The sequence below is a fragment of the Peromyscus leucopus genome, chromosome 2 (genome assembly GCF_004664715.2).
Source record: "Peromyscus leucopus breed LL Stock chromosome 2, UCI_PerLeu_2.1, whole genome shotgun sequence".
NCBI lineage: Eukaryota > Metazoa > Chordata > Mammalia > Rodentia > Cricetidae > Peromyscus > Peromyscus leucopus.
The window spans coordinates 18877039-18903851 of record NC_051064.1 but is presented as its reverse complement, the minus strand read 5'-3'; the positions used below and the strand labels follow the sequence as shown (position 1 = coordinate 18903851).

At 44.6% G+C, this 26813-nt stretch overlaps 1 protein-coding gene across 1 annotated transcript in view; it reads left to right on the top strand.

Moving 5' to 3' along the window:
• Positions 1 to 26813, top strand: part of Cdh17 (cadherin 17) — a 69309-nt gene that overhangs the window by 7057 nt on the left and 35439 nt on the right. The window contains exons 2-9 of the mRNA XM_028871638.2: positions 3645 to 3714; positions 7758 to 7856; positions 19944 to 20078; positions 20941 to 21079; positions 23006 to 23164; positions 23259 to 23458; positions 24617 to 24748; positions 25043 to 25193. Coding sequence (XP_028727471.1) covers positions 3667 to 3714; positions 7758 to 7856; positions 19944 to 20078; positions 20941 to 21079; positions 23006 to 23164; positions 23259 to 23458; positions 24617 to 24748; positions 25043 to 25193 — 1063 coding nt within the window. The 5' untranslated portion in view covers positions 3645 to 3666. The remainder of the gene's footprint in view (positions 1 to 3644; positions 3715 to 7757; positions 7857 to 19943; positions 20079 to 20940; positions 21080 to 23005; positions 23165 to 23258; positions 23459 to 24616; positions 24749 to 25042; positions 25194 to 26813) is intronic.

The following is a 26813-nucleotide window of genomic DNA, read 5'->3' as shown; positions in this document are numbered from 1 at the left end:
ACACCCTGGCAATGATGAGACATTCATTTTATTCATGTTTTTATTTAATTATTACTTATCAATAAAATAACAAAATTAATATTTATTAATGATTTTTCTCTCATCCAACTTGTATTTCTTTGCAAAATTCAAGAGTCCCCCCCCAAAAAAATCAGTTAAGTGAAAGAGGATATATTCTAACTGTTTCTCAACCATTTATTGGAGCAAAAATCTTATTGCATTTAAAAGAGAAATAACCCCTTTCATCAATAAAAAAAATGAATTGCTGTACTATGCATTAAGATTAGGCTTTAAATCTCAAATTAGTGAATAGTTATTTTTATGAGAGTAATATTTATTCTGAAAGCTTAGAGATGAGAACAAATTAATAGGCTTTCCATGTTAGACAATGATGGATGTTATAGAATTTAACAAACATCTGTTGAGATCTTAATATATGTGAGTTATGGTATGAAGCACTCTGGGAGGTTAAAAAAGATCTCTGCTCCACTGAATTTTATTTTTTTAGTAGAGGCAGTAACACCAATAACTAAAGGATAGATAAATCAATCAATCAATAAATGATAAATAATGAGAGTAGGAAATTCGAAAGGAAGAGGCCTCTGCCAGGAGTCAAGGATAATTTCCTGAAGGAAGGAGGAGCAGGGCCCAGCTTCTTGTTTTGGGAGCCCAGTTCCTAGTATCCTAAGGAACATTTAAGAAGTCTGACTCAACATCTCTAAGTAAATGAGTGAGCTAGAACTTCACCCTGCTGATGGTGAGAAGCAGAAGAAGTGTGAGAAAAGTGTGAGAAAGGAGCTCACAACCAGGCTTTGTTAAGCAAATTCCTGCTGTTCTTTGTCTATGCCCTGGGCTTGTGGCAGGTGGGAGAGCAGCGAGTGCAGGGCACCGATCTAGTGATCTGGGCAAAGTGCACAGTGGCCAGGGCGTGGGGAGGGAGCGGTAGATAAGCCCGGGCGAGCTGGTGAGCTTGTGGGGATCCCTGATCAGGAGGAATTTGAGAACTAAGGCCCAATGCCTCAGCACTGTTGTTTTCCTGGTATCAAGAAACCGGAGGTTGATAACTGGTCGTGTGGCTTTTGTTCATGTTAAAAAGGTAGTAAAGCTTAAGAACACACATCCCTCAGTAGCCACGAGGGTCCCTTTGGTATCTAGGGCATCTACACCTACCAGATCCAGGTCCTTAGGTAAAGGGAGTGATGTTATGTGTAACCACCCACCTCCTCCCATACACTCCAAACCAGCCTAATGTTACCTAAATGCATAATTGGTTTTAATTGAAAAAAATTAACTTTTAAGGCTACTCCAGCTGTTTTCCTGTCAGTCTTGTTGACTGTGTCCCTTTGCTCTATTGCCCACACCCCTTAAAATCTCTCCCTTCCCTTTTACAACTGCCTTCCTAATCTCATGACTTCTAATTTCAAACACAAATACACGAGCACATATACATAGACTGTTTGTTTGTTGTTTTGAGACAGAGTTTCTTTGTGTAGTTTTGGAGTCTGTCCTGGAACTCTCTCAGAAGACTAGGCTAGCCTCAAACTCACAGAGATCCGTCTGCCTCTGCCTCCCGAGTGCTGGATTTAAAGGAATGCACCGCCACAGCATTTAAGGCTAGGTTTTTGCATGTAAGAGAAAACATGCAGCATTTGTCTTCCAAGTCTGCTGTACTTGGCTTGACATAATGATTTCTAGTCACCCACTCATGGCAATCTTATTTTTCAGTACCACACTTTCCTTCTGGGATGTTTCACCAGGCTGAATGCCTCATTCATTAAAAATGCTATCGGAATAATTATCATCTTGTCTTGTTTTGGGAATGATGGGAATGATAAACAACTTTCTTATATGTTTAATGCTGACACATGCCCCCTGTCCGTCTCCAATATGTTTTTTTTTATCTGTGGCTACTTGAATCTGCAAATTAGGAATTTGTGGATATATGGACTGCTTGTATTTCTATTCATACTATTCTAGAATATGGAAGACTCATAATTTGTTTCATTGATTTCCCAAATCAAATAAGCAGTCCTCAATAGTTAAAAAACATGACTTGTTCATATTTAATTATAATGAATTTAATTTAAAATATTTGGCATGTCTACCAAATTTATTCTGTTACAAAAACTAAATTTTAAACAGTCAAGGAATTAATGAATCTAAGAGTCTAGAAGGACTTTAATTCTAGCTTTTTCTTAAAATAGTCATGGAAACTTTAGAATGGGTTATTTAATTTAGATGGTATGTGAGAACTGTACATTTATGTGACTACATGTGTGTCTTTGTTGCTGTCACATCAATCACATAGACGTAAAAGAAGGGATGGAAAGAGGTTTTGGAGTTTGGAGTTCACCTTCCTTGTGAGATGTCCGCCCATGCCATTTCTCAGCTAAGGGGCTTCAGGCAAATTGCTCAACTTCGAGTCCAATTTCCCCATCCATCACATTCCAGCAACAATTCCTTACTATTCCTTACTTCATGCCTATGATTATGTAATCACTAGGTATTTTCCACATGAGGAAACTGGGGTACAGAGCAGTGAAACTGTTTGCTTATGGTTGAAATAGGGCGGGCTGCATCCTGGGCGGCTTGGCCCTGTGCCAGTGTCTGCCCCGCTCCATGCCAGCTTTAAGGACTTGCCACCAGCAGGTCTGAAGGTGACGACACATGTTTTCATCTCCCAGGACTTTTGTGAGGCTAAAGTGGGATAACATGTTCCTCTTCTGAAGGGTATTTACACGTTTTGTAATGATTGAAGTTTTCATCACTTTTCTATGCTATTGATATTAGTAATACATATTCAATGTAGAAAACCTGTAACAAACGAAAGGATGAACTAACCTGGCATCATTCATAATCCCCAGGTATAATAATAAACTGGCTTGGAATTTTAGTGAAATGAATACATGCTTTGGTTCCTTGTTTGTTCTTTTAAATTTTATTTATTTTGACTTTGGCAGTCCGGTATTATAATAGGCAGCCATGCTCCCTAGCAGGCCAAGGGGGAATTTTATTTATATACTGGAATCAGTTAGTCATGACACATGTCAGGATGAAAGTTAAAATTTCTGTTAAATGTGAAGCTTTAAGGCGGGCTGGGAAAATGGTATGAGTTCTTTTGGGGCAATCAAAAGCACAGGCTGTAATAATATCCAGAAGACCAAGGAGGCAGCTGGCGAGGTCTCCGAGGGTTGTAGACGGTTCTGGCTTCCTTGCACTTGAGGAATCTCATGCATTTTGCAGCTTTGAACTATGAAAATTCTCTGACCTAGCTCTCCTGGCATCTGCCACAGAGCAGCTCCTCATCTATGGGAACGAATAAAAATCATACAAAACAAACAAAACGCAGAGCAAAACTGAGTGAAGGAGGTATGTTATGCCCACGACTTCGGATTCTCAGGGGAAATGAGGCAATTACAGAAGTGAAGTTACAGAGTCATTTGGAAACATTGACTGTTGCACTGCCAGAGATGGGGATGAGAAGCTTCTGGAAGACTGGCCATTCCACACAGGAGAAAGCTGGCCTCTAAGGACCCTATTTTGCTAGGTTTGTGACAGGATGTCATCCAAAGATTCTGACTGTTGGAAAGACGTGACTTGACAGTCTGGTGACTAAATACCCTTTATCTCTGGTTCCCTCCCAGGAGTCCAAGTGAAGATAGCAAGATGGCCTCCGCCCTGCTTCCCTGCCTGTGTCTCCTCACACTTTATTTGGTAAGCGCAGAGGGAGTTTGTGGGATGTGTTCTGATCCTTCTACTCCATGCCATGGAAAGAATGGTTATCACCCCCTTTTTTTAAAGGTAGCCTATCAAAATTAAGTCATTGTATAGAATGGATGTGCTATGTTCTCATGTGATGTAGCCATTGAAGTGACTACCATACCCGTGTTACCCATCAGTTGAAGGAGACACGTGTTTTAGAAGGCAGTAAACCATGTAACGGGCCAGGCTTAGCTCGACGTTTGTAGCTTTATTTGTTTATTTTTATGAGACTGGGCCCAAACCCAGGCCCTTGGACACAGACAGGAGTTAGAGCACTGAGCGGCAGCCTTGGGTTTACACTCTACCCACCCTCCACCTGCGGCCTCTGGCTGAAGAGAGGCATTGTGGCGGTGTGCCTATTCTTTATCACTTAATCTTAACTTTAAAGTAATCATGAAAACCAGCCACAAAAGCACACCAGGAGACAATTCTTCCCTGTTTTTACCTTTCTGTACTCTGTATTGTTATTTTCGTAACGGCTCGGAGGTTCTTAGTTACATTTGTCTTCAGGCACTGTCTTCTGTTGTATTGGCTGATGGGCTTTGAGCGTGGAATGGACAGGAAACTGGGCCCCAGATGTTGAGCTTGGGTAGACAGCGGGGTACCCGCCCTGCTTTGCTCACACGGCTTCTGAAGTGCAGAAGACCAAGTTTCACTGTCTTATGAAGCAAGATTTTAGGAGTATTGTTGCTTATTTTCCATAAAAGGAAGTGTTTAGATCTCTGCACCTAAAATCCTGCTTCTTTTTTTCTGGTACCTCAAAGCAGTACACCAAAAAGCCCCAAAAGCTTCCTTGGGCCCGTAGAGTTTAAATTTTTTTTAATGATTTTATCCACATACATTACACATAATGCATATGTACATTTTAGCACAAATACATAATGTCTTTTGATCACTCCCCCATGCCTAATTTTTTTGTGAAACAGAAGCAAACCAAGCCTTCCAAACCCTCGTTCAAGACTGAGTTGGGGACTGCTGCTCAGTTCTAGGAGAAATCACAGCCTGGGAGCTGAATGAGGACCACACCACACATCCTTAGCTGACCCTTGTTCTTCCCAGCTTCTCAGACATCCTTTTCTACCTATGTTATCATAGGGAAACAGTAAAGTCTGAGCCAGGTTCAAATCTGTGGCTGCCACTTGCCCACAATAGGAAATGGACTGACTGAGTTGCTTTAGGCCGTAACTCTGTTTTCTGTCCTTTGGGATGGGTTTTTGTCCTTTTGGATTAAGGAGTAGCACAGCCTAGGCACTGAATAGACAAGAGCCGTGAGTATCACGGCATTTCAAATGTCTGGCACCTATAACCACATGGACCCTGACCTCCATGATGAAGGAGGTCATTTTAGCAGGCCTTGCAGCCTCAGCACCCAGCACAGAGCTAGGAGATGGGGTAGAAATGAATGATGTGACTGTGAATTCAGAAGCAGCATCGAGATTTAAGAGAGAATGAAGACTTGGCTGTAGGACTTTGCTAATGGTGTCTGAGAAGGTGACTTCTTTTCTCTTTCTGGATGAGAGTTGTCCTGTCTTTTTGCCGCTCTACCGTGCCATTCATCTCAGCCCCAGCGGTGTGGTTTGGTGACTCACATTGCACACATTCATTCTGAAATCTTTATAGCCCCAATAGTCATATTAATGGGAGGGAAGGCAGATTTGCTGCCCCGATACGAGGATGCAACTTTGAACCTTGGAACTGCCTCTCCTTTCCTGTAGTGTGCTGGCTTGCCTGTTTGTGCAAAGTGAAGCCTTGCTTGTGAGGCCTGTGGGCTAAGGAAGTTTCCACTGGTGTGGGCAATTGCAAGGCTGCTTGCTGGGTGGGTGGGTGGTCTCAGAGCCGAGCCTCGGAGCTCACTGGTGGACTCTGCCCTCGTCTCAGACCCACCGTAGTGACACCGGACGGATGCCTAGGCCAGTTCTCCCTCCTCCCCTTTCATGAGTAATGAGCTGGAGAAGATGTGAAGAGAAGGAAGGGAAGGTTCCCAAAGGAAGGACGCTCCGAGAGGAGGCGGCCAAAAGTCTAGAAAATTATTGTGGAAGTTAGAAATACTTTCAGCTGCAAATAACAGGAAACTGGGCTTTGGATCAGCTTAAGTAAATGGAGTGTTATTTCGCACAGATAACAGGAAGTCCAAGCGATGAGTTCAGCGCAGAGTCAACCATAGCATGGTATATCAGAGGTGGAAGTGCTTTTCTCTGCTATCGTTTTAGCTCATTTGTCTCCTCACAGCTCAGGGTGATGGCTCCAGTTGCCGATACAAACCCAATTGCCCTTCAGAGAACCACAGGGAAGGGTAAAATGCCAGCCATGCCTGTCTTTTCCCACCAGGAGACACGCGCCTCTTCATCTCCCTCCCCACCTCCCCACTCCTGTCGGGAACAAGAAGTTTGGGGCTCAGCCTCCATCTGCAAGGGAGCCTGGGAGGGAACCCTTGACTCTCCTACCTCTGTGGTGGGAGGCAGCAAAGAGGCTGGCGGGGGCTCAGGGCAGCTCACCGGAGGCACTGCCACACGGAGGGGCGAGGCGACCACAATTCAAGCTCTCTGTTTCTGTTTGCCGCTGTCTTTTATCAGACGAGTAGGGTCAACTAGTCAAGATTGGGTGGCTGAGATGCAGTTTAGGACCTCTCCCTGTCCCTTGGGCACTGTTTGGGTTGTTCCCAGGAGGAAGTAGCTTGGTGGCAAGCACCGACCTGTTCTCTCCGAAGACGGGGCAACAAATCGTCTTCCCTTCAAAACTTACCATTAGTGTGTCTGACCCTAACTTAACCCAGCCCACACCACCACACGATGGAGGCCCAGAGAGCGCCTATTAGGAGGAGATGCCTGCATCCTGAAAATGACCAGACTGAGTTCTGGTCTTGGGTGTAAGGCTGGGTCCCTCTCCACCCACTCAGCTCTGCCCCCTCTCCCTTCAGGAGCTGCGGTGATGGGCAGTAGTGATGGCAGCCATTGGCTGTGAAATATTTATTCTCCAGGGGTTGGGATGCCACACCTCCAGGCACGCCCCCACTACAGCCGGCTTTCCTTCCATCACTTCTTCACCCCCTGGTGGGCCGTAATGCCTGTGGGTTGAGACGGCTGGTTCCAGAGTTGCAGGTTCAAATCTTACTCTGTGGGCAAACAATTTTTCTGCTCCCCAGTCTCAGCAGGACTCTTTGCACAATCCTTCCCCAGCAGGTAGGGTCATTGCTAGGATGAGATGTGCTTAGGAGGGACTCCCATGAACACCAGCTCAGCAACTCTACACTTCCCTTGCCATCCCAGCCTGGACTCCAGTGGCTGTGGAGGCTGCCTAGATGTCTAAGGTCTTTGGACTTTAGAACCATGTGGGATCACTGAAGTAAACACTTCATGACTTTTTTATTTTTAAATGAGCATAAAGTGCTGGTCAATTGTGAGCTTGCTTTAGGCTTTTAACACTGCAGATCAGTTTGACTAGAATTTACCGTGTGACTATGGGCCGAGTGAGCATTATGCTAAACTATCCACATAGTCCGTCCCCCCCCAAATCCGACTGCCTTTGAGGCGACTATAGACTTCAGGATGCTGGGCATGTGTCCCAAATGTTTTCAGAGAGTGTTAGAAGGATGGGAGGTGCAGCCATGTACAATTGAGAGGCAGAGTGGCTCCTGGGAGGCCGCAAACTTGCTAAGTTAGGTTGCAGCATTAGGTCCCTGCTTGTCACACCCATGTTTCACCTCGGGCTTCATTTTTGGAAATCTCCTGTGTACCATGGGAGTTGAATTCTCCCCGTGGGCTGGCAGCTTTCATGGTTAAATGGGAAAAGGCAACGCGAAGCTCACGGCAGACTACTTTGACAGGGAACCCCTTAACGAAACCAGACCACTTTCCGCCCTGACCCGGTTTACATTGTTTTCAGCCATTATGGAACCCTCTGCTCCACACACTGTTTCTGGAAAGTCAAATAATAAAACCATAAGTGACACCCATGCACTCACAGTAAGTGCTCATCTTCTCTTTCTTTATTAACAGGCAAGTGGATATGGCCAAGAAGGGAAGTTCAGCGGTCCCCTGAAACCCATGACGTTCTCCATTTTTGAAGGTCAAGAACCAGGTCAGATCATATTCCAGGTAAAGGCTGCCTTTGATCTTTGGCATCTTGACTTCTGCCGCCCACAGTGGACCTTTGTTCCCGACTCTGCTGAACCTCAGGGAGTAACATGGAGGCTGGCAGTTCTTATCATCTATGACTCCGGGAGCTGAGTTGTGGAGGTGGGTGGGTGTAGTACCCATGAGTTGCATCTGGCATCCTTAACACAGGCTCCTTAATTGTACCTGTGGCCAGTGCTTCTGTTCCTTCCACAGGGAGTTGGCCTTATGGATTCTGCCTCCGCCCAGAGTGGAAAAGGTACTGATTTGGGGCAGTACTGGCCTCGTGACCATTAAGACATCTGCTCAATGAGCCTGGCCCGTGAGATGTTTGAAGGCGGGGCTTCACCGTGTGGCACAGCCTGACCTCCCCACTGCCTCTTCTGTCCCTAGGATGATGTCCTTGCTGTGGGTTGCTCAAGGCATGCTGGACATGTTAGTCATCTTTTCCGTCACAGTGACAGTTTTCGTTTCATTTTCTGCTTCTGTGACAAATACAACTTAAGGCAGAAAGGGTCTGTTTTGGCTCACAGTGCCAGAGAGGATGTCGCCCGTCAGGGTATGGAAGACGTGGCAGGAGAAGTGAGAGACCAGCTGGTCACATCACTTCACTCCATAAGCGGAGGAGAGAAGACAGAAGTGAGGTCGGACTATAAAACCTCAAAGCCTCATTCTAGTGACCCAGTGAGCTCTACCTCTAGAAGTTCCCATACACTTCCAGAACAGGACCGCCATCGTGTATCTGATACATGACCCTGTGGGTGGCATTTCACATTCAAATCACAATAATGAGCAACTACTGGGGGTAGAGGGTGAATGACATCAGGAGAATGGATTTTGACTCACGGTTTCAGTCCGTGGTACTTGGCTCCATTTTCTGGACCTGTGACAAGTAGGACATGGTGGAGGAAAGCTGCTTGGCCTGTGGTGGCAGGAAGCAGAGACAGCAGGAAGGGTCCAGAGGTGAGCTACACACTCTAGAGGTACTTGCCCAGTGGCCCATTCCTGTAAGTCCCCACTTCCTGAGTTAGTCTACTGATGATGCTCAGACCCTTACAGCCCAATCCCCTCAACAGCATCACCAGCTGGGGGCCAGGCCTTCCGCACGTGAGCCTTTGGGGACAGGTGGTTCATATTCAAGCCATAATCCTGGGAGGGGTTAGGTGCCCATGAAAAGCAGTAGGGGCTGGGAAGAGGGCTCAGCTGGTAAAGTGCTTGCCGCAGAAGCCTGAGGACCCGAGTTTGGAGCCTCAGCGTGCACACATGTAAGAAGTCAGATAAAGTGCCCATACTTAGAACGCTGTCACTGGAGAGACAGAGGTGGGACAATCCAGGGGTTTGCTGGCCCAGCTGGTCTTGCCAAGTCAGTGAGCTCTAGGTTCAGTGAGAGACTCTGTCTTGAAAAATAGAGTGTAGAGGGCCTAGGAAGGTGGCTCAGTGGGTAAGGGCACTTGCTCTGCAAGCACAAAGACCTGAGTTTGAATTCTGAGCACCCACATAAAAAGCTGGACATGGCTGCATGTGCTTGTAACTCTAGCGTTGGGGGAAGAGGTAGGCAGATCCCGAGACTGCACTGGCTGGCCAGCCTGCCACAAATAGCAAGTTCTGGATCAGTGAGAGACTCTGGCCCAAGGCAGTAAGGCAGACAGTATTAGGCAAAGGCACCCAATGTGCTGCCCTGGCTTCCTTGTATATGTGCAGGGACATGGACACTGTGTACACACACACTCATGTACATGTACCACATACAATTGCATCATTGAAATAATGTGGAGAATAAGAGACTCCTGATGTTGAACTCTTACCACACACACACACACACACACACACACACACACACACACACACACAATCATATACACATGCATTCACCATACATCAGAACGAGGAGTGAGGAACTTCGGCTCCCGAGAGCACTGAAACGCCCTGGGAATGCGTCAGGAGGTCCTGGCAGAGCATTCTCTCTACAGATGGGCTTGTCTTCTCTTCCTGCTGCAAGCATCTTTGTAACGTGGGACAAACAGTAATGACCTTGGGTGGGAATAGTTTGGTTCTTAGCTGTTCTCAAGGACACAGTGTTTTTACTCTTGTGCTATTTTGCTCTCCTTCTCCCTCCTTGCTGCAGAGTCAAGGAGGCCAGCTCATTTCCGACAATCTTAGAGGACACTTGAAATAAACATGTTGGAATCTGGGACAGGAACCCCCTTGCTCTCAGAGTCCGTGTTCAGCAAGCTTAAACAGCATTGACAATTCTGTGTCCTGTACATCACAAACGGGCTTGACTCAGGTTTCTGGCCAGAAAGATCGCTCCTCTGGTTGCAAGCTGGTCAGGACCGGGGAGAATGCAGACTAGGCATCTCTAGCACAAGTCTTCTTCCTTCCCAGCCCTGTCAGGGAGCACATGTCAGAGTCTCCCTGACATTCTTTACTCATTTCCTTCACATACAAGACTTCACAATCTGATAAGACATTTCCACACCAGGCATTTCATTCGGTTTAAAAAATTAAGCATAAGCAGAATGTCTGCTGAATACAAAGCACCATTCCAGGTGACGGGAGCATCAGTAATCCCCTACCCTGGTCAGCTCAGTGGTTAGAAGCAAACCCAGGCATGGAAGAGTCTAGTGAGAGGCTGGCAGTCAAAGGGAGGTAGAGGAAAGAGTGCTGAGTTTTATTTAGTTTTGAAATGGACAAATGACACTTTTATGTATTTGCTATGCACAAGTTTATATATATACATATATATATACATGCATTGAATCGATTACTATATGTATCAGCTCAAATATCATTTTTTGTGATTAAAAACTGTAAAAGCAGAATTGATTTCTAAGGAAGGTAGTAGTGGATGAAGAGGCAGGTTTCAGCATCTCTGAACTGAGTATTGGGGTGAGACGGTACAGAAGGAAGTAGTCACTGGGACATCAGGGAGCAGGTGGTAGACCTGTTTAGCAAGAAGGTGATGGACAGTCCAGAGCTGAGGGTGGGAGCTGGGGTGGACAGTCCAGAGCTGAGGGTGGGAGCTGGGGTGGACAGTCCAGAGCTGAGGGTGGGAGCTGGGGTGGACAGTCCAGAGCTGAGGGTGGGAGCTGGGATGGACAGTCCAGAGCTGAGGGTGGGAGCTGGGGTGAACAGTCAACAGCTGGGGTGGACAGTCCAGAGCTGAGGGTGGGAGCTGGGATAGACAGTCCAGAACTGAGGCTGGGAGCTAGGGTGGACAGTCCAGAGCTGAGGGTGGGAGCTGGGGTGGACAGTCCAGAGCTGAGGGTGGGAGCTGGGGTGAACAGTCAACAGCTGGGATGGACAGTCCAGAGCTGAGGGTGGGAGGTGGTGAACATCAAAAGTCCGCGAGCGGCTGACTCAGCATAGACTAGGTTGGCCCCTCCTTCTCTGTGTTCACTACTAGGTACTACTGTGGCTTTCGGAAAGACATTCCCTACCTAGAGTTGTGATTGTCCAAGCTAACTCGGTGATCCAGATGAACACAGGCTGAAGGGTCTTGGGTGACGGCGATAGTCCAGTGGGAAGCAACAGGATACTGCTTAAGGGCAAAAATGTTGATGTTTCTCCAAATCCATCCACTGAAACTTGTTCCCATGCGATGCTACCAAGAGTTAGTTTTCCTTAAGATTTTTTTGATGTTTATTTGCGTGTGAGTGTACATGTGATGTAGGACAGGCATGGTGACCCAAGTTGATCCCTGGAACCCACGTAAAGGTGGAAGGAGGGAATCAGCTCCACGAAGTTGTCCTCTGACCCACACATGCATGTTGTTGCACACTTATCCCATCTCATCACACAGATACATATGCACAAATAATAAAATTAAAAATAAAATTATAATTCAGTGGTTTTCAGTGTGTCACAAAGCCATACCACTATGTACCATTAAATATCAAGATATTTCACTAGCGCCAGGGAAAACCTTGTGCCATGAGCAATCCTTCTTCATCATTCCCCTGCCTCAGCTCCTGAAACCATGAATCAGCTTTCAGTCTCTATAGATTTGCCTCCTGGGGCCTTCCATGTAATGAAACCATGCTACACATGGTCCTCTGTGCCTGGCTTCTCTTACATACCATATTTCCAATGTTTATTCAAGCTATAGCATGTTTCTGAACTTCACTCTTGAGTGGCTGAGTATTGCAGTTATACCACATTTTGAGTACTCATATATCAGTCGACAAACATGTGGGTGGCTTTTTCTTACAGCTGTAAAGGACAAGCTGCTATGGACAATCATTCATGTACAACTTTTTGTGAGAACAAGTTTTCTATCCTTTTGGAGAAACATCAAATTTCAGGGTCATCATTTTTTCCTTTTATTAAAAATAGATTTTTTTCTCACATAATATATCCTTATTAGGTTCCCCTCTCTTTACTCCTCCAAGTTCCTCCCCATCTCCCCTCTTGATACATCCACACCCTTTCTGTCCCTCATTAGAAAACAAACAGGGCCAGGTGGCGGTGGCGCACGCCTTTAATCCCAGCACTCGGGAGGCAGAGCCAGGCAGATCTCTGTGAGTTCGAGGCCAGCCTGGTCTACAGAGTGAGTTCCAGGAAAGGCCCAAAGCTACACAGAGAAACCCTGTCTCGAAAAACAAAAACAAACAAAAAAAAAAGAAAGAAAGAAAAGAAAAAAGAAAGAAAGAAAACCAACAGGAGGGCCAGGCAGTCGCCTCTAATCTCAGCACCCTGGAGGCAGAGGGAGGCAGATCTCTGTGAGTTCCAGGACAGCCAGGGCTATACACAGAGAAACCGTGTCTTGAAAAATCAGTCGTCTAAGAGATAATAATAAAATGAAATAAGATAAAAAAAACCTAACACATTAGAGTTGAGAAAAACAAACAGAAGGAGAAGAGCCTGAGAGAGGGCACAAACAAGAGACCCACTCACTCGCACACCAAGGAGTCCCCTGAGACCGCATCTGTGGGGCAGACAGGACAACACTATAGAGCAGCCCTGACATGACACCGTGAGACAAGGAACCTCCAAAGACGCCACTGAGTCAGTTTTCGGTTGGCCATCTGCTGCTGGGCATGCAGCCTACAGGTTCATCATTTTATGTTTAACTTTTTGATGATCTTCAAAATTTCCCTCGGTTACCTGAGTCATTTCGCATTTCTGTTAGCGTCGCCTGTCTGTGTCTGCTGAGTTTCTATTATCTTTCTTTTTTATTATAGCTTTCCACGTGTTCGTGATTTTGTGATGTCTTATTTCTTTGTAGTTAAGGTTTGCTTTTCCCACTGTGCTGGCTGGCTAGTTTTTTTTTTTTTTTTTTTTTTTTTTTTTTATTTTATTTCAATTTGACAAGAGCTAGGGTCATCTGGGAAGAAGGAAGAACAGAGAATATGCACCCCCAGTGTCAGCCTTTAGGCAAGTGTGTGGGGGCATTTTCTCGATTGATGACTGACGTGGGAGAGCCCAGCTCGCTGTGGCCAGTACCACTCCTGGCCAAAGGTCCTGGATGCTATAAGAAGGTAGGCTGAGCAAGCCACTCGGAACACGCCAGTGGGCAGCTCTCTTCCGTGGCCTCTGCTTCAGTCCCCACTTCCAAGTTCCTGCCTTGAGTTTCTACCTACTGTGATACAAAAATATAGGCTAAATAAACCCTTTCCTCCCCAAGTAATGGTGCTTTATTATAGCAACAGAACTTTAGACACCCCAAGGCTAGTGGTAACTGAATGTGTTTTCACGGCTTTTTGTTTTCCTTGGTGAAATGTCTATTCAAATCTTTGCCCCTTTATTAAAGAGCATTGCCCTATTTTTATTGTGATAGTTGGTATATTTCTTTCTGGGAACCCTCTCTCCTCATCTCGGTCTCCCCACATTCTGTAGGCTCTGCTTTTGTTTTCGAAATAGTGCCCTTTTAACTTAAGTCCGTGGTTTTAATTGGTCTAATTGATTTCTTCTTCTGTTCATGCCTTTGCTGAGACATCTCAGAAACCGCGGCCTCCTTCAAGGCAAAGGCATTCTGTGTGGTTTTTCTCAGTGCTCTAGAGTTTTACTTCCTACATTTAAGGCTTTGTGCATTTTCAGTTTGTTTTGGTGGAGGCTGTGAGCTTGAAGTTGAGGCTGGGATCTGGTCACTCCAGCACAAGTTTTGCAAACACTATTCTTGTTTTTTTTCATTGTTAAAGTTTATTCTAATGTAAGAAGAGTACCTGTAAACGATCGAAGTCGACAGCATACATCACTTATCTCTCCTTTAAAGTTCAGTTTGACAACCCCCAATGGGCATTATTGTTAGTCACTACATTATACACTTAAATTTATCTTCAAATAATTCAAAGTATGAAACTATTTAACAGGCACTTTTTAAATAATTTCAATTCATTCCAAAGTCAATTATGCCTTATTTTTAGTCTTTTATAGAACCAGACTCTAATAACCGTCTTTTTGTGCAATTTAACCATTTGCATGAATTCTCTGACTTTTTTTTGGAGATTCTAACTACATCATTTCCATCTTCCCTCTCCTCCCTCCAAACCCTCTCACATACCCTTCCCCACTCTCCTGCAAATTCATGGTTTCTTTTTCCACTAACTGTTATCCCACACATATATGTATGTATGCACACACACACACACACACACACACACACACACACACACACACACACACATTCTAAATAAAATCTATTCATTACGTTGACATCAGTAGAGGACACAATCACACAGTAAACTCCCTCCTGATCTTACAATCTTACAATCTTTCCATGCCATCTTCCACATGTTCCAGCTTTAGGCATGAGAGTGGCCAACTCTGTTCTTAACCAAATAAAATTACCCTGTCATCCAGTTATGCAGCTCCTGGAAATACGTCCGAAGGACTCTGTCCCACCAGAGAACCTTGTGCATCCATGTTTATGCTGTTCTATTTATAATGGCTGGGAAATGGACATCTAGGCTAGGTCCATTTCCACTTAGATTTAATCTTTAGCCTGTGGGTTATGAGAGCATATTGTTACTTCACTTATTTGCAAATCCCCTAATTCTCCTTATTATTGATTTTTAATTTCATCCCATTGTGGAAGTGAAAATATTTTTTGTATGACTTGTATCCTTTAACATTTTTCAAGATTTTGTCACCTGGCATAGGATTTATCCTGGAGAACACTCTGCATGATTTGTTTTTGTTGGATGGAGTACTCTGTTGGTGTCAGTTAGCTTCAAGTTTGTCTGTGGTGTTATTCAAGGCTCTTTCCTTGTTGATCCCTGTTTGTTCTATACATTATTGAAAGTGAAGTCTTGAAATTGTCAATGATGACAGTGTAATTACCCTTAATCTTTCTGTCAACTCAGTCTTCAATGCATTTCAGGGACCATCATCAGGTACATAAATGTTTAAAATAGCTATAGTTTCCTGGTATATTAACCCTCTATCTTGTCTTTCCTTTTGAACAGGATCTCATTCTGTAGCTCAGGCTATCCTTAACTCACTATGTAGCTCAGGTTAGCAAGTTCATGGCAATCATTTTTGCCTTAACTTCTTAAGTGCTGAGATTATACGAATGAGTCATCCTGCCTAGCTCTCACTTTTTATCTAGATATCTTAAGCTCTACTTTGTCTGATTTCATAGCTTAACTTTACCCTCATTCTGCAGAATTATTTTATTGGAGTAGAAGCCTTACTCATCCATCTTCTTGTAGTGTAGGAGTCCAGCTCTGACAGGATAGTTTCGAGTGGGTCCTGGGTCAACAACCAATCACCTCGAGATTTATTCTAATGGGCTTTTTACACACTGCCAAGGGCAGAGGCAAAGGACGTTCCCCTTTCAAGATCAAAGGACAGGGTACAGCTAAGTGTAGACCCTTCAAAACACCTGATAGCTAAGTGTAGACCCTTCAAAACACCTGATAACCATGCCCCTGGCCAAATCATTCCATTATGCAGCCCTGGTAAAGCAAGCTCAGATTCTCTGACCTTGAGTAAGGTCTTACTAGAGAGCCTCTCTGGGCCCCCACACTGTAGCACTTGGGATGTGTTATTTCACTGCCTTTGACCTTATGGAGAATTCCCTTCATTTCATGGAGAAGTTCTTGTGGGTCATGAGCCCTCAATTCACTAGAGTCCTTCCTGCTGGTTTCAAGCTCCTTTGTCTTTCACATTATTTGATTGCGGTGCATCTAGGACCACATGGCTTTGAGTTCATCCTTCCAGAGTTCACTGGGCTGCTTAGATGTGTCTGTGAATGTTTTAGGTAGCCTATCTTCAAACAATCTGTGTCTCCTTTGCCTCTCCCTCCTCTCTTGGGACTTTTTCAGCATAGGTGTGCATTTGCTCAATGGTGCCCTCTGGCCTTTCCAGGCATTCATTTATGTTGATACTCTTGTTTTCTTTTTGTATTTTAAGGTAGATAATCCATTTTGGAATTTTCTACTTTTTCTACTAGGTCAAATATTTTTTTCAATATCCTTCAAATTTTTATATTGACTAGTATACTTTCAATTCCAGAATTCCTAATTTTTTTTTAAAACAAACTTTCTATGTCTGTATTCTCTATTTGGTAAGATGTTGTTTTCATACTTTCCCTAGTCCTCTAGAGATGGCTTCCCTTGGCTCTGGATCTATTTAAAATAGACCATTTAAGATCTTTAGTAAGTTCAACATCAGGGCTTCTCCAGGAACAGTTTTTATATTTACAAAGTACAATAGTTGTTATTTAGTTGTATGTCACACAGTCATTTGTTGAAGATTAGACATTTTAAATATATAATGTGGCAATCTAGACATCCTCCCTCTTCCTTTCCCAGAGCATATTGCTGCTTCTTCTTCTTCAGTGGCCTTCGTGAGCTACATCTGCAAAGTCAGTATTCATTGTCATACTTGGCCACTGAAGTTCCTGCTCAGCTTGGTGCCCAGTTAATGACTGGACAAAGATTATTTTAGGTGCCCTGGACCAGTAAATCTCAGCCCTTACCAACAGGCACTTTGAGCATGTTGGAGTACACCTTCAGCAGTGTGGCTGGTGGTTTACAGCTCTGCCTTTCCCTTCACTTCCTGCCTGTGCGAGCCTCAAAGTCAGCCAGAGGGGAGAGGTTAGGGCCTTCTCAGGCCTTTTCTGGCCACGCTGGCAACTCTGCTACCAAGAGGTAAGGACAGGTCATTCTCCTGTGGACAACTCATTCCCCAGTTTTTCCTTTAAATGTTTGATCAGTTTCTCATCTTCTTCAGCTAAAGTTCCTTCCTCAACTTCAAAGAAGCCATTGCTGACCATTCTTAAGATTATTTATTTTTAAAATATTTTTTTATTTATTCTTTGAATTTTTACATGTACAATGTATCTTGTAAGCAATGTATCTTAATCATATCTATCCCTCACTCCCTACTTCAATCCCAGGACTTTCCCAACATATTTTCCAAACAATCCCATGTCCTCTTTTTAAATGTTTATTTTTATTGATATTATTTTTAATCCCTGAATCCCATTAGTAATGCCCTTATATGTGTGCATAGGATGAGGTCCCCCACTAGGGCATAGGCGAGTTACCAGGGCCTCTCCTAAGATTAGTAATTCCCTCCCCACAGCAGTGATCAACTGCCAATATTTCCTAAACTAGGGATGGGCTCTAGTAGCCCCCCCCCACGATAGAATTTCAGCTCAGTTCATGTGACCAACACCACGCCATGTCTAGAGACAGCATTTTCCTTTTATCCCTCAGTACTTACACTTTGTGTTTGCCTCTCTTCGGGGTTGTCCCCTAAACCTCTGAGGGATATTTATTTATTCATGGCGGGGCCTTGCTATGTAGCCCTGGGTTGGCAAATGCTCACTGTATATCCTAAGCTGGCCTAAAACTTGCAGCAATCCTCCTGCCTCAGCCTCCTGAGTGCTGAGACTGCAAGTGTGAATTACTGTGCCCACCAATTGCAGACCAGTCTTTTCAATAAATGGTGAGGGGATGTTCCAGTGAGGGAGCGCCGACGCTGATTAAATAAGACACCCGAGGCTAGATAAGGATGGTTCCCTGGGAGTGGCTTTGGGGGAGCCTGCCCCCTCTGTCCTCTGCCACACTGTCCCCTCTGTCCTCTGTCACACTGTCCCTCTGTCCTCTGCCACACTGTCCCTTTGTCCTCTGTCACACTGCACTGTCCCCTCTGTCCTCTGTCACACTGTCTCTCTGTCCTCTGTCACACTGCACTGTCCCCTCTGTCCTCTGTCACACTGTCCCCTCTGTCCTCTGTCACACTGCACTGTCCCTCTGTCCTCTGTCCCTCTGTCCTCTGTCCTCTGTCCCTCTGTCCTCTGTCACACTGTCCCTCTGTCCTCTGTCACACTGTCCCATCTGTCCTCTGTCACACTGTCCCTCTGTCACACTGTCCCTCTGTCCTCTGTCCCTCTGTCCTCTGTCACACTGTCCCTCTGTCCTCTGTCCCTCTGTCCTCTGTCACACTGTCCCTCTGTCCCTCTGTCACACTGTCCCTCTGTCCTCTGTCACACTGTCCCTCTGTCACACTGTCCCTCTGTCCTCTGCCACACTGTCCTCTGTCCTCTGTCACACTGTCCCTCTGTTCTCTGTCACACTGTCCCTCTGTCACACTGTCCCTCTGTCCTCTGTCACACTGTCCCATCTGTCCTCTGTCACACTGTCCCTCTGTCCTCTGTCACACTGTCCCTCTGTCCTCTGTCACACTGTCCCCTCTGTCCTCTGTCACACTGTCCCTCTGTCACACTGTCCCCTCTGTCCTCTGTCACACTGTCCCTCTGTCACACTGTCCCTCTGTCCTCTGTCACACTGCACTGGTGAGGTCGTTGGTTCCCATGACTACTTCTGGTGTCAGGAAGGTCACTGGGGTGCGGAAGTCAAACAGCACAGTTTGGTGCTGCTGACATCTAGTCAGTTCTAGTTGGTTCTGGTTAATTCCCGATGTTCTGACAAAGTCGATAGGTTGATGCTGGCAACTGTCTACAACATTTCATTGCTCTTACGGAGGAACATCAGTCTCACTCCATCTTTCCCACTGACATCAGACTCGTTTTAAAACACTCACACTGACGGGTCTAGGTTTTAATAAACCATGTAATATCAACAAGAAAATTTGTAAAGCCTGCTTATCCACGCTGTCCTCACTTCGTTCGCACACCAGTTGTTGTTGTATTTTTTAAATGTACTGTCTTGTTTGCTGACATGCACACTTTTGGCCCTGTGACAACCACAGCCTGCCTTTATTCTTCAGTACTTTTGTTATTTACACAGTAACTCTACTGTCCCTTGTCCTTCGTAATGAACCTTTTGCTTTAAGAATTCACAGATTTGTAGATATCTGAGTTTTCAACTTCGCTAGTACAGGAAATAGTTCCCCTTATACCTAATCATGTAATTCATGTTTAAAAATTCCTTGACAAATTTTGTATAACATTGTTTACTATCAAAGACTACTTTATGCTTCAAGTCATTTCCAGAGAGGTCATATAAATTACACCCCATCAATAATATATGTATATCTTTATAACCTAACTTCTGTGAGATATATTTAAAATTATTAATAAAGTTGAACAACTTTTTTATATGTTTTATGTAAAATTTCTTTTTTTTTTTTGCTGTTTTCCTAAAAGGAGCTCCAACTACCTCAGGAACAGTGGCTGATTAGTTTTTCCACATCCTAAAAAGTCACCATGGGATTATCACTCAGGAGTCTGTCCATTGCAGGCACTTACAGGTTGTTTCTCTTAACACTAACTTGCATCTTCATCCTCGTCACAGATTTTAAAGGACCGAGTGGCATCTTTTTGTTCTAGCAACAAAGCTAGAATTTCTAATGTTTCTTAGATGCTGGTGACGTCATAACTCTCAGATAGTCAGTGAAAAGTATCTTCAGCCTCAGATACAGGATCCAGCATCGCAACCTTCCCTCAGCATGTTGGATATTGCAATACTTTATTGGGAGAAACGTGTTCTGAACGCGCCATAAAGAATGCACAAACAAGCTTTTAGCATACACCACGGTAAAGGGCTCAAGGTTTCTTACTCAGCGTTTGTATAAATAAAAAACTGAAATTGGCGACTTTCTGCAGGTTCTGCCACCCATGTTTCCTCAGAGCCTAACCTGTTTGCTTTTTCTCAGTTTAAGGCCAACAGTCCAGCTGTGAGTTTTGAACTAACGGGGGAGACAGATGATATCTTCATGATAGAAGGGGATGGACTTCTGTATTACACCAGAGCCCTGGACAGGGAAACAAGGGCAGTTCATCATCTCCAGGTGAGCCGAGGCCAGTGGGGTGCAACTCCAGCCTCTGCAGCACCCTTGCTCCTGGGGTCCCCCAGCACCTCCTGAAGTTCACGCTCCCAGTATAATCCTCATATGACCTCCCTCCCTCCCTCCCTCTCTCCCTCCCTTTCTCTCTCTTTCCCTCCCTCCCTCCCTCCCTCCCTCTCCCCCTCCCCCGACACTCCCCTCTAAAACCAGCTACAGAGTGGTGTGGCTTTTTGACCAGGGTAATTAGTCCACTTTACGTGGCCAAAGTCCTCAGCCGGCTGTGCTCATTCAGGTGCTGGGGCTGAACCCCAGCAATAAGCCTCTGGTGTGCACGGGTGCTTGGCCTGTGTCTGCTGTGTGGACTCCACACTCACAATGCAGGCAGCATCGATGCTGGGCAGAGCCACTGGTGCCCCAGAACGCAGAAGGAACAGACAGTCAGAGTTCTACAGGAAATGCCCTTCCCTTTTCATTTCCCCTTAGCTTCCCAGTGGGTGTCTGAATAGCTAGAAAGGCAGAGAGCTAACTGAAAAAGAGCAAGCGGGCACTTGTCTGTCGCTTTCTGCCATGGGCTCTGTAGACTGACCACTGTGCCAGCTCTGAGGAGTCGTGGCACAGCATCATCTGCAGCAGGGTGTGCCCTGGGTCCAGTAGCCTTCATGATGGGAAAGCCGTGCCCATCATCGTCAGGCTGGCTTAACTAATTGGACTCCCATTTTAGCAGCACACAAATTTGGGCTTTGGTGGGTTCTTCTGCAGTCACCAGGCCATTGATCTTTTGAGTTTTAAGTTCCTTTAAGTGACTTTTGGGCATATGAGCTGAAGTCCAGGGACACTAAGGCAGTTTTCTTTTCTTCAACAACAGCTTGCAGCACTGGATTCTCATGGAAGTATAGTGGAGGGCCCAGTCCCCATCACCATAGAAGTCAAGGACATCAATGACAATCGACCCATGTTTCTCCAGTCAAGATATGAAGGCTCAGTGAGGCAGAACTCTCGCCCAGGTAATAGGCAGGAGCCTGATTATGTCTGTGACTAACGACAGGTGTATGATAGAAGAGTGGCAGTGTGTGGCTGACAGTTGTCACACCCACTCCTTAAGAACTTACTTTCTTGTGTAAATTTCATAGTGATCTGAATATTGTTTGATATTACCTATTGCTCTGGTCCAGAATCCCCCATCCTTGGCCCTGTTGCGTCTTGTGTACTGTAGGATGCTGGAAACACTCCCCACTCTAAGCTGTGACAATAAAAATGTCTGTAGGAGGGCTGGAGAGATGGCTCAGTAAGAGCCCTTGCTGCTCTTCAGAGAACCCAAGTTGAGTTCCGAGCACTCATGCTGGGTGGCTCACAATCACCTCTAATTAGCTTCAGGGGACCCAGTGCCTTCTGGCCTCTGTGGGCACATACTCATCCTCCCTACATGATCAAAAACAAAGTAAATCTTTACAAGAGTCTTGAGAGCTTGCCAAATGTACCGTGAGAGGCAAAACTATGCTTCTTTAGCGAACCTTCAAATACCATATAGCTCTAGAACACTCAGGAATTGTCTGGAAAGACGAGCTTGCTCCCCCAAAGCTTGTGGGGAGCTTAGAGCCACCATGGTTCCCTTTCCCATGGCTGTCCCGAGCTGCGGTCCACCCCTTCTCTTGATATTCCCATCCACTCCTATCGAGAGGGCATTTGTGTTACTTGACCTTTCCTTTCCCTGTCTCCAGTCACCATTCAGAAAGAGCTGCACTGTCTGTCCCCTGTCCCTGGGAGGCATACCAAGACTCACTGATGCAGACTTGGCTACATCAGAATCTTCCAGACAGTAACATCTTTTCTTTTCATGAATCAAATCTTCTAGAGAAGTGATTTTCAAAATTTGGGGGCTCAGGACTTCTGTGTTAACTTACAAGTTGGGGGGAACCTACACAAAATTTTAAACCTGTGAATTTTACCTCGTGGTTTCCTAGCTGGTGTTTAATAGCTGATTCTCCTGGGGTGAGTGAGAAGAAGAATGATTCGTGGCATTTGCAAGTTTTCATGGTACAAATACTCTACCATGGCCTATTTCAAATTACCAGTGCTGTTGATAAGTGAGTTTTATAGACCTTGGGTCTGGTTAGTTTTAGTGCATGGTGTTTTTATTTGCAACATTTTTTTATAATCCATTTTATAAAAAAATTTAAAAGTAATTGACTCAAAAATCTCCGAAACTTCAAAACTGTGCTCTCACAAGGGGAGTCCAGTGCAGCACTGGTTAACATCTACCAGCATGTATGTCTTAGAAATTAAAACAGTTTATTAAATAATTTAAAAGAACACAGAGGGTTTAATGAAAAGTGTATTTTTCAAGATGAAAATAATTTTGTCATAGTGGGAAAATGACATTGTTTTAATCTTAGCAAATTTCTTCAGTGTCTGGAGGGATAAAAAAACAATTGGGTTAATAGTCTATTTCTACATTCTTGCTGCTATCAGATACTATTTTGGTTGAAGTAGCATGTGACAAAAATTAGCCTCATACAGATCTGTAGTTTAGGAAAAGAATATCTTAATGGTGATTTCAGATATTGTGGAATTCTTTGATATAATATCAAAACTTGAAATATGGATGTTTCTTACAGATAAGTAGCAGTTGTTAATGGTGTATTTTGTACTATTTTTTACATTAAAATCCATCAAATTATCTTGGTCTTAAATGGATCTTTCTCACATGTGATTTCTAACATCATAAACTTCTTGAAATATGCCCAGGGACTCTCATAGGCTCCCAGACCATACTTTGAAGAAACCCTACTGCAGGGAGATGGAGCAAAATAAAGATTCATTTCTCCACTTAGGAACTTGGAACTTTCACATTTCATTTCTGCGTCTCAGGAAGCAAACATGGATATAGATGGCTGAAGCTTTAATTCTCCTTTTCTGTGTATTGTTACCAGGAAAGCCTTTCATGTACGTCAATGCTACAGACCTGGATGATCCAGCTACTCCCAATGGCCAGCTTTTTTACCAAATTGTCATCCAGCTTCCCACAGTCAACAATGTTATGTACTTTCAGATCAACAATAAAACTGGGGCAATATCGCTTACCCAAGAAGGTAAGTCAGGGCCAGTCCTTCATGAATCTCAGTCAGTGGAAGGGCTGTCACCTTTGGAGACATTCCATTTCTTCTCCTCCCCTACTCACTTCAGGATCCCAGGAACTGGATCCAGTTAGGAATCCCTCCTACAATCTGGTGGTCTCAGTGAAGGACATGGGGGGCCAGAGTGAGAATTCCTTCAGTGACACCACATCTGTGGATATTACTGTGAGGGAGAACATCTGGAAAGCGCCAGAGCCTGTGGAGATCACAGAAAACTCAACTGATCCTCATCCCATCAGAATCACCCAGGTAGTGTCACGTGATGTCTACAGCGAACTAAGATCCGTACCTTGTGGTGTAGAGACCTATCCACATTGTCTTCAGTCATTGTTCTACTAGATACCTTTTGCATTGTGTAATTAGCAAATTAAGTAACTAAGGCCCTACATCTCTGCTGTTTATCATCACCAGCAGAAAACTTGCACACACACACACACACACACACACACACACACGCACAGAGTCAGAGAGGAGACTTCACTCACACTCACTTTAGGAGGAGATGCTGTGGTGTTTTATTGTTCACATCAAGCAGGGTGAACATGGCTGCTTTATAGCGGGTTATGTGACATGTGGTAAACCCTCAGTCCATGTTGTTAGTAGCAATATCAGGGAAGCAGGCTCTATCGATGTATCACGTCTTACTATAGAGTACTTTCTGTTGTTGTTTGTAAAATAACTCTAGGGATTGGCAGTTATTTTTAGCTCTGAAATCTTCCAGACTTAAGTATTTGAGGGCGGGCACCTCATGTATGCACCTCATGTCTCTACAGAATGAATGGAGAAAAGTCTAAGGTAGTGGTTCTCAACCTGTGGGTCGAGACCCCTTTTGAGGTTGACTGACTTTCACCAGGGGTTGAGTATCAGATATCATGCTTATCAGATATTTACATTACAATTCATAACAGTAGCAAAATTACAGTTTTGAGATAGCAATGAAAATAATTTTATGTCCGGGGGTCACCACGACATGAGGAACTGTATTGAAGGGTCGAAGCATTAGGAAGGTTGAGGACCACTGGTCTAAATAATCTTCTGTTGATCTTAATTCATCTTAATTGTGGGTTCTAGAAGCACATCATACATCATGGTTTAGTCTTAGAGTATTTCAGCTATGAAGTACACTTTGCTTCATAAATGAATGTTACATCCAGTCAAAGTTCTGGAAGAAAACAACCCACAGACTCTTCCATGTGTTTGTAAGGATTGATTTAGGGAAGGAAGAATTCCCTTGTCTGCTTTTTTAAAAAATTAGTTTAGGTTGAAAATTAAAAAAAAACGTTAGTCAGTTGTCCTAAGAAATCACCGGCAGGCAGGGTTGTGAGAAATCGTGAAGTGAGAGGCAAGAACTGGTTCCTCGTCAGTCTGTTTGTCCATCTCTTCTCAGCAGTCCCTTTGGCCACACAGGTGCAGTGGAATGACCCAGGGGCTCACTATTCCTTAATCAACAAGGAGAAGCTGCCACAGTTCCCATTCTCAATTGACCAGGAAGGAAATATTTATGTCACGCAGCCCTTGGACCGAGAGGAAAAGGATTCAGTAAGTAAAAGGGAAAGTTTCACAGGTTATCGCCTGTGACAGATCCTATGTCTGCTTATAGTTGAGGACGAAATTAACTGTGCATTGAAAAACCTGTGTTCTAGATTCTATGGGTTCTCGAAGACACAATAATTTAATAGCTTTCCCACAAGCCCAACCCATTTTATTCCCCTCCCCCATTTCTCAGTACTAAGTACATTGACACTAAGGCCAGAGACGGTAAGCGAAACTGTTATTTCTCTACCTATTAAGGTGGATGGTGAAGGAGTCTTAACACTGATCTTGTTATTGCAGCATGTTTTCTTTGCATCTGCCAAGGATGAGAATGGAAGACCACTTGCATTCCCACTGGAGATTCATGTGAAAGTTATCGACATTAATGACAACCCACCGACATGTCCATCTCAAATGACTGTATTTGAAGTCCAGGAGAATGAAATAGTGGGTAAGAAATGAGAGCTGTCCGATGCTGTGAGCCTGCCTTCCTTAGTGCTTCTGGACCCCTTTCTAGCCTGGAGCATCAGGCAGCTCTATTCTGCAGCCCCTGTCCACGTCTAGTGCGGCATAGAGATGGACGGTACCTGAGAGTCACACAGGCACAGTGTTTTGGAATAAACAGTGTCTCTAGTCCTTCAAGGTGGGACTTTTATAACTGCACCAGCACCATAGTTACCCTCAGAACTACCATCACTGAACAACAGCAGCCTATGTACATCTCCAGGAGTGTCTCCCTTGCAAGATTTCCCTTCAGTTATCTTATTTGACTGCTAAACAACTTACTGTAAAGAGATAAAACCTCATTCAACTTGCTAAAGGACTTGATCATTTATGTCCACAGTCAGACACCCCACAATGAGTAGGCAACACCACGTTCAGCTTACCCCCGAGCTTCCCTTTCTAGGAAGCCAAGGGTAACTTGGGAAGCTGGCCAGTGAAGCTGAGCCCCAGGCTTAGTTGTCCTCTTGATCTTCCAACATTTGAGAAGACTGTCTCTCCTGACAGCTTTAAGTTTGTATGGGAACACTGTAAGAATGTTAGAGGTTTCAGAGTTTTTTGTCCCTTCCCTGGATTTGGGACTTTGGTCTGTTGCCTTCTTGGAGCTGAGCCATTGAGTAGGCTGGTGTTTCTCGTGTGTTTGAGTGGTGCACTTTCTAGGTTTGCGAGACTGGCAACTTTGCTCTCCTTGTGGGCGGAGCCTACCTGTCTAGGGATGGATGTTCTCACCTGTGTCCTTGGATGCTTCTGCTCTGGCTGCACACAGCTTTGACACAGCAGCTGCTTTCCTGGTGGCCCGGCTGGTTTTCCTGCCTCATGGTCCTTCTCTTCCTTTGGGGGTTGGATGTCACACAGAGGTTGCTATCCATGTGTCCTGGGGAGGTCTTCTTTGTTTCATTTATTGCAATTCTTGCTTCAACAGGAAGGGTTAAATCGTAGCTTGAAAGATTTCAGTAGATATAAAGAATAAAGTGGCAATTGTATAATGGTGTAGTACATAACAGCCAACAAACGCTTTAATGAAATCAGGGATGGCCTGTGGTGCTGAGGAAAGGTGGGAAAACCTGTACAGACCTGTGTAGATGATACCCGGTGTCTCTTTATATGGGGCTGCACATAGGTTATATTTGTTATCTATTGCCACATAACAAATTGTCCCCAAATTTAGCAGTTTAAAATGACAGACACTCATTACGTCAGTTTCTGAGTCATAAACCTGATTGAAGCTCAGTTTGGGCCTCTGACTCAGAAGGACAGGAAGAGGGAGGGAGACAGAGAGAAGCGATATGGAAGTCACAGCATTTCTCTAACCTGATCTTGGAGGTGACATCCCAACACTTGGGCCACATGCATCTCATCAGGATCAAGTATTGGGCTCCACTCACAATGGGAAGGTGGAAGTCATGGAGATGAGGAGTGTTGGGGCCGTTTGAGGCTGCCTAACTCATAGGGGAAGAGGATAGCGTAGTTTTCTTAGACTGGTGATGTCATTGTTAGTAACATAAATTGTTCAGGAGCTCAGTATGCTACCTGTTTCTTGAGAAGTAAGAATTTATTTTGTAAAAGTGCT